This window comes from Crocuta crocuta, unplaced genomic scaffold (genome assembly GCF_008692635.1).
Source record: "Crocuta crocuta isolate KB4526 unplaced genomic scaffold, BGI_CrCroc_1.0 scaffold613, whole genome shotgun sequence".
Lineage (NCBI taxonomy): Eukaryota > Metazoa > Chordata > Mammalia > Carnivora > Hyaenidae > Crocuta > Crocuta crocuta.
In genome coordinates, this window is record NW_027528880.1 from 1290168 (window position 1) to 1298086 (window position 7919).

General features: G+C 54.8%; 2 protein-coding genes across 5 annotated transcripts in view; both read left to right on the forward strand.

Moving 5' to 3' along the window:
* The window catches only part of ABHD16B (abhydrolase domain containing 16B), a 2781-nt gene extending 644 nt beyond the window's left edge, over nucleotides 1-2137 (forward strand). The window contains 2 exon segments of the mRNA XM_077756821.1: nucleotides 1-342; nucleotides 345-2137. Of these exon segments, the coding sequence (XP_077612947.1) occupies nucleotides 1-342; nucleotides 345-1042 (1040 nt within the window). The 3' untranslated portion in view covers nucleotides 1043-2137.
* Nucleotides 2138-2999: 862 nt separating this feature from the next.
* The window catches only part of TPD52L2 (TPD52 like 2), a 28334-nt gene continuing 23414 nt past the window's right edge, over nucleotides 3000-7919 (forward strand). For all 4 annotated transcript variants that reach the window (XM_077756869.1, XM_077756871.1, XM_077756870.1 and 1 more), the window contains exons 1-2: nucleotides 3000-3142; nucleotides 7064-7209. In XM_077756869.1, the coding sequence (XP_077612995.1) occupies nucleotides 3124-3142; nucleotides 7064-7209 (165 nt within the window). In that variant the 5' untranslated portion in view covers nucleotides 3000-3123. The remainder of the gene's footprint in view (nucleotides 3143-7063; nucleotides 7210-7919) is intronic.

Below are 7919 nucleotides of genomic sequence, written 5' to 3' on the forward strand. Positions count from 1 at the left end.
TGATGACGCGCGCGCTCCTGCCTCTGCTGCAGCGCGGCCAGGAGCGCCTGGCGGAGCGCTACCGCGGGCGGCGCGCCAAGCTGGAGGCCCGCGACGGCAACGAGATTGACACCGTGTTCGTGGATCGCCGCCAGCACCCAGGCAGCCACGGCCGCGGCCTGCGCCTCGTCATCTGCTGTGAAGGCAACGCTGGCTTCTACGAGATGGGCTGCCTGTCGGCGCCCCTGGAGGCCGGCTACTCGGTGCTGGGCTGGAACCACCCGGGCTTCGGGGGCAGCTCGGGGGCGCCATTCCCTCAGCACGACGCCAGCGCCGTGGACGTGGTGGTCAAGTACGCGCTGCACCGCCGGCGCACGTGGTGGTGTACGGCTGGTCCATCGGTGGCTTCACGGCCACCTGGGCCACCATGACCTGCCCGGAGCTGGGCGCGCTGGTGCTCGACGCCACCTTCGACGACCTCGTGCCCCTGGCCTTGAAGGTCATGCCCCACAGCTGGAAGGGACTGGTGGTGCGCGCCGTGCGCGAGCACTTCAGCCTCAACGTGGCGGAGCAGCTGTGCCGCTACCCGGGTCCGGTCCTGCTGCTGCGGCGCACGCAGGACGACGTAGTCGGCACCTCGGCGCACGAGCGCCCCCTGCCGTCCGGCGGCGTGGAGGGCAACCGCGGCAACGAGTTGCTGCTGCGTCTGTTGCAGCACCGCTACCCGGCAGTGATGGCGCGCGAAGGCCTCGCGCTCGGGACGCGCTGGCTGCGCGTCGGCAGCCTGGCACAGGGGGCCGCCCTCTGCGCGCGCCACCGCGTGGATGACGAGTGGTGCCTGGCACTGCTGCGCTCCTACCGAGCGCGCCGTGAGGACGAGCGGGACAAGGAGGCCGGGGGGCCTCACGGGCTCCCCTTCCCCTGGCTGGTGGGCCGGGGCCTGAGTCCGCGGCGGCGCCGGCAGCTCGCGCTGTTCCTGGCACGCAGACACCTCAGGAACGTGGAGGCCACTCACTGCAGTCCGCTGGAACCGGAGGACTTCCAGTTGCCCTGGAGGCTGTAGTCCTCGCCCCTCCCCGCACGTGAAACCAGTAAAGCTGGCCCTGCCTGGGGATCCCTACCCGGTGTCTGGGGAGGGTAAGATGGAACGTAGGGAACAGGTGCTCTCCCTCCCCGGGGTGTTCCCCTCTCCCCTCCTTCCGCTTCTCCCTCAGACACTTGCGGACATCCCAGTCTGCGCCCAGCTCCTAAAGGTAATGTAGAGATTAACCTGGCCCAGTTTAGGGCAACGCTGTGTGGCCAGGTGCCTTGATCTCCTCGAAAGGATGGTGGGAGCACGGGCTGTGGGACTCCAGGAGGGGCCCTTAACCTGGATCAGGGTACACGATGGCTCTGCGAAAGGGAAGCGTGGAAGGGTTTGTATAAGTCACTCCTAGCCATGAGAGGACATTGGCATTGGAAGACTATCAAGCAGGTCTTAGCAGCAGGACCTAACCAGGAGTCTCCTCCCCACCTCCATGCCCCTGGCTTGTATAGGAGAGGACGCCAGACTCAGAGTAACAGGCACTCACACCGGCATGCCCATACGGGCTATAGATACGCCTGCACTGACCATTCATTTGCCAGGCATCCCTTTGATCCAAGCCTGGGCTGGGCATTGTTCCTGGGCTCAAGGATGTAACACCGAATGAGAAACAAGCCTTCTGCTTGCCACCATTTGTAATGCAGTCGCTTCTTTACCATCTGCCATGAACTGCATGAAGGGGGGTACTCCTGGCCTTCCCCAGCACCTGGGGTCTGGGGCTAGCCAGTGTGGGCAGTGCAGGAGACGATGGAAAAACTGAAAGAAGGCAAGTGGGGCAGACATATAATTGACAGCATCAGAGCAAGACATGGCCATGATGCACCTAGGCCAGGGCAAGCCAGAGGTGACGCTTAGGTGCCAGGAAGACACCTGTGGTGAGATGCACTTTAAGCTGATACGGGAAGAGGAATTCACCAGATTAAGGGAAGGGGCTTCCACAAAGGGATCAGTACGCGTAGAGTGGCTTGGCTGGAAATGGGGAGTGCAGTCCAAAAGGGTCAGATCCTGAAGGGTTTGAATCATTTAAGACTTTGCTTCCAGTGGCTATTAGGTGCCAAAGAAGTGAAATTTTGGGACTTGCTTTAACGAAACCGGGTTATCTAGTGGTTACACACCTCTCCTTTGAGAAAGTCCGGCAAACTCTTGTTCCAGCATTTGCTGGAAGCTTTACAACTAGCTGAGTGATCCTGGACAAATTACTCTAACCTCAGTTTCCTCATCTGTTAAAGTGGGTAGAGCTCCACCTGGCTCACCGGGTTGCCACGAAAACGAAGTGAAAGAACACCCGGGGGCACCCGGCACAGCAGCGCGAAGGCTTCCCTGCAGGCCAGTCCGTGCCGTTTCAGCTGTGCGTGCACCCGACCGGAGGCAGGCGCGCGCGGACCCCGACGCCTCCGGCCAAATGAGGGCAGCGGCGCCAGCAGGGCTAGAGGAAGAATCGCAGACACGCCTTTTTCTGCTTGACTCCCATACAATTAAAAAAAAAAAATCCCCATAAAGAGGAAGAACTTAAAAAAAAAAACAGCTGGAGGGAGAAGCTAACTCCAAAGTCAGGGTCGGGCCTCAAACGGTCTGTGCGGTGCGTGAGTCATGGCTCTCCTAGGCAGCGGCAAACACCCTCGAGACATCCAAAATCCCAAACCCTGCGCTTTCAGAACGCCATGTTGGACGGTCCTCCCACTTCCCACCTTCCCCGAAATCCTTCGCACCGTTCTACCTGTGTGTCTCGCTGGTGGAGCCGACGCGGGAGGGATTCCTTAAGAACCCGCCCTTCCTTTCCGGCTTCATCCGCAGCCTCGGCCAATCAAGTTGGAGCAGGTAATAAGGCTTGCGCCGAACAAAGTCCTCATTGGACACCGTTAGCGGGGGGTGGGATGAAGGCGGAGCAAGCGTCAAAGCGGAAGTGGGTCGTCGCGCCCCTGACGTAATGCCGCGGTGGCTGAGGCGGTTCCGCTGGCTGCCGTGTACGCGGCGAGCGAGTCCTGGTGCGGCCAGCTCGGCCCCTACGGCACCCGAGACCCCGGCCCCGGCCGCAGCCGCGGCTCGGCCGTCTCCTGAACATGGACTCCGCAGGCCAAGGTACCCGCGGGCTTGGCGCCTTCCCCAGCGCCTTGAGCCCCAGCCCGTGCTCTTCCCCTCTCTGGCGGCGCGTCTCGGACTCTCGATCCCCTCTGCCTCCATCCGCCCCGTGGCTCCTTTTCAGCTCCCGTGCGCCGGCCCTCGAAGCTCCCGATGGCCGGGGGCGTGCGTCTTTCCGCCCCACGCTTGGACCACTCGCAGCCCTATCCTGGGGCCCCTCCGAGGACCGGTTCCCCGGCACCCGTCCCCTCGTTCCCGGAGTTTTGGGTTTTCTCTCTCCGGGCAGCTGTCATCATGCCCCCTCCCGACGCTTGCCTAGTCGACCGCCCTCCGTTCCTACGCAGGGCCCTCAAGGACATTCCACCCGGCCCTGGAGTCGGGCACTGTGTTGTGCGCTTTTCCCGGGGAGGGAGGAGGGAGGGAGGGGAGATGGAACCCTCTTCGCGTTCAGTGCAGCGCCCCTTGGGTGGCAACGCTGCTCGGAGCCCAGGCTGCTTAGGGGTTGTCCCAAGGGGGGTAGGGTGCAGTGAGTCAGGGCACACCCAGCATACTGGGCCGGTTTCCAGAACAGACACCCTTGACCGGTTTGAGATGGCTGCCGGGGGTGTGGAGTGGGCCCAGGAGATTCAAATCTTGAGAAGGTGATTCAAGCCGATCTTCCATTCTGGGGCTGTACAAAAGAGATACTAAATTCTTATGTTGACGTAACTACCCTGGGTGATTTTAGGATTTTCCCCCCTACCATTTGACCTGTATCAGCATATTAATTAAACAGAAGTCCTAAGTTCTGATACACTGTGTAGATTTTCCTATCTCTGCAGTCTACTTACAAAACAGTTGAACTTCAAAAGCCACCAGTTGTGTTAAGGTGAGATTTTTCACTGTTTGACGTGTGTGTTTAATTTAGGTAAGCATCATAAGCATTGGATACTCACCGTAAGACTGATAGAAACCACTCACTGAGCACTTACTGGTATGCCAGATACCATACCAAACGTGTTTCGCAAATAACCTTTTTCCGTTTTCAGAATAACCTCTTGAGATTATTCCTTGTATTGTCACCATGCAGATTATACAGTTCTAGAAATCCTGAGACTCACCCAGGAGGGACTTCAGCCCCCAAGCGTCCCCTATAGCACCAGCCCCACAGTCTGTAGGTCTTTTGGTGACACTTTCTTGCCTCAGTCTCCTCTGAACCAGAGTGTGAGTGGCATCTACCTACAGGGCTGTGGTGAGGTTGGTATCAGGCAGAATGATTGTGTGGTGCTTTGGCATGTTTGGTGAGTGATCGGTTTCTATCTGGAGGTGATTGTGGGATTTGCATTTAGTTTCATGGGCAGAAACTGACCAAGGGCCGACCTACCTACCTTCCTTTATTTATTATGAAACGTTTATTTTTGAGAGAGAGAGCAGGGGAGGGGCGGAGAGAGGGACAGACGATCAAAAACAGGCTCAGTGCTGACAGTAGAGAGCCTGTGTGGGGCTTGAACTCAGGTACTGCAAGATCATGACCTGAGCTGAAGTCAGTTGATCGAGCATCTAACCCTTGTTTTCAGCTCTGGTCACAATCCCAAGGGTCGTGGGACTGAGCCGTACACTGTGTGGAGACTGCTTAAGATTTTCTCTCTCTCTTTCCCCCTCTCTTTCTGCCCCTCTCCCTTCTTTGCACTCCTCTCCCTCTGAAATAAAAATTTTAAAAATAGAAGAGCAACATGGTGGAGATTTTAAGGCATTTAGTGAATTTGAGTAGATTCAACATAGCAAGCAAATGAAGTAAAGTCACGTAGGTCGACTTCAGTTAAAAATCAGAATCAGTTGATCGGGGCACCTGGGTGACGTGGTTAACCTCTGGCTCTTGATTTCAGTTCAGGTTATGATCTCATGATTCGTGGGATCGAGCCCTGAGTCAGGCTCTATGCAGGTATATCAGAGCCCGCTTGGGATTCTGTCTCTCCCTCTCTGTGCCCCCCCCCCCACCTGAACACAAAATAAACATTTTTAAAGATCCAAATCAGTTGATAAAAACAATGGTCAGTTGATAAAAACAATTTATTTAGTAAACATGTATCGAGTGCCAAGGAAGTGCTGGTCTCCAGATGTGTGGGACATGTGAGGGAGGAAGCTAAATAGAGCATCTTTGTAAGGTTTATTTGTTGTTATTTTAAAGAGGGAATGTGGGGGGGTGGGCGGGGGCAGAGGAAGAAAGAGAGAATCCTAAACAGGCTCCACCCTTAGCACAGCGCAGAGCCTGACACGGGGCTCAATCCCACAACCCTTGGATCATGACCTGAGCCAAAATCAAGAGTGGGACACTTGGGGCGCCTGGGTGGCTCAGTCGGTTAAGCGTCCGACTTCGGCTCAGGTCATGGTCTCACGGTTTGTTGGGCTCTGTGCCGACTGTTTCAGATTCTGTATCTCCCTCTCTCTATGACCCTCCCCTGCTCACGCTGTCTCTCTTTCTCTCTCAGAAATAAATAAAACATTAAAAAATTAAAAAAAAAAAGTGGGACGCTCGACCAACTGAGCCACCCAGGCACCCCAATGCAGTCTATTTTTAGCAGATTCTAGGATTTCCACAGTAGAGAAACATATCTGTAATGACAGTTTTTTTTCTGACTTTGTGGATTTATTATTTATTTATTTTATTATTTAAAAAAGTTTTGTGTATATTTATTTATTTTTGAGAGCGAGAGAGACAGAGCACAAGCAGGGAAGGGGCAGAGAGAGGGAGACACCGAATCCATAGCAGGCCCAGCAGGGCTCAAACCCATGGACCGCAAGATCATGACCTGAGCTAAGTCGGGGACTCAACTGACTGAGCCACCCAGGCGCCCCTAATTTATTACTATTTTTATTAATTTTTTAAAATGTTTTTTTACTTTTGAGAGACAGAGCATGAGCAGGAGAGAGGCAGAAAGAGAGGGAGACACAGAATCTGAAGCAGGTTTTAGGCTCTGAGCTGTCAGCACAGAGCCTGACGTAGGGCTCAAACCCACGAACCTGGAGATTATGACCTGGGCCGAAGTCCATGTCTGAGCCCCCCAGGAGCCCCTCTTTTTTGTTTGTTGTTTGTTAACTTAAGTAATCGCTACACCCAACATGGAGCTTGAACTCACAACCTGGAGATGAGGAGTTGCATGCTGCTCCGACCGAGGCATTGATGTGGCCCCTGTGTCTTTACTTCTAGAGCACCAGACACCGTGCACAGCCTATTTCTGTGGCATGTGCTGATTGTGTGCTACTGAAGGATGGTCGTGTGTTTGGAGTAGAAAAGAACTAAAGTAGACACCTGTTTCTTTGTGTGGGATCTCGTCCACTTTTAGTGCAGGCAAGAAGATGCATTTAACTCGAAGAGAACATAGTGACTGCAGGAATTGGAACCTGATCTGGGTGCGGCGGAGGTGTGGAAATGGTGTTCTCTGCACCTCCCTGCGTGTTGCTGTGGAACGAGGGTCTAGAACAGACTACAGGGGAATCGTGTTTTGCTGGCTCCCTGCTAGGGCACATGCGCTTTGTGTGTAATGGGAGCACGTGCTCTGCACATCGGTTGATTGAAAGTGGTGCTTGTGTGTATGGCCGTATTGATTCTTTGCCTCAAAAGTTAGAAGATCTGTCAGGTTCGGCTGCTTTGTTTGTAGCAGAGGCTTCCTGTCTCAGGAGAGTGTACTCTCCTGGGGGAAGCGGAGTTCTGGTCTGGCTGCCTTGTGCCAGCCTTTCTAGCAGCCTGAAGCAGCACCTTGGGTGGCTTGAGATGCTCTTACCCTAATGCCCAAACCATCCCGACAGAACCCGTCAGAGAAGAGTGCTCTCCACGGCCCCCTCCACTCCCCTGTAACCTGTCCTCACCCTTGTTTTTTCCTTGGTGGAGACCTGTTTACTTCCCCGTAACTGACGATTTCTGACATTGTTTTTCTCTGGCAGATATCAACCTGAATTCCCCTAACAAAGGTCTGCTGTCCGACTCCATGACAGATGTCCCGGTCGACACGGCGGTGGCCGCCCAGACTCCTGCTGTTGAGGGTCTGACAGAGGCTGAGGAGGAGGAGCTTAGGGCCGAGCTCGCAAAGGTGCTGTGTCTCAGCCGTCTGTCCTGGGGTAACCATGAGTTCAGGCCCCTCTAATGAGGGGCCAGAGCACTGTCTGTGCTCTGCAGAAATTACCCTGAGAGTCATTCCCAGAATCCCACAGAAATTGCTCTTTGCGGCTGCGTTCTGCGTGCCTGGTGCCGTGTGTTCCGTGAGGAGGATGTCCACGCGGGGCCGGCTGCTCTGAGCACACCATCTACTGGGAGGGTCTCTGTTGGGATGAGCACTGGACGATTTCCAGACCCCACAAGCCTGTCTGCCTCTGGATCTTCATTTTTCCTTTAAAAATTCCTTCTTTTTGTAAAAAGTGCTTCATGTGATGTTTAAAGTGAGAGTCCTTTAGGAGGAAATGGTAATTAACCCAAACCTGCAACTATAATTTTTATTCAGACCAACTACTGGGAGTGTTTCTCTTTATTGTGTGATGCAGAGGCTAACGGTAACTCACTTAGGATTCAAAATATGCGGAATGAATTTGCCAATATCTGAGTGTAGCATCTGATCCGGAAGAGGCCTGTGACGGGCCTCTGCTCAGTCTTCAGAGACAAACCCCGTGTTGATACACCCTGAGTCTAAAAAGAGCTAGCTGTGCAGAGCCCCTCAGCCCCACGGCCAGGCCTCAGACCTGGGGAAAGCACACAGCAGGGTCTGAGCTGAGTGAAGGTTGTGGTGGGGGCAGAGAGTGCAGTGAG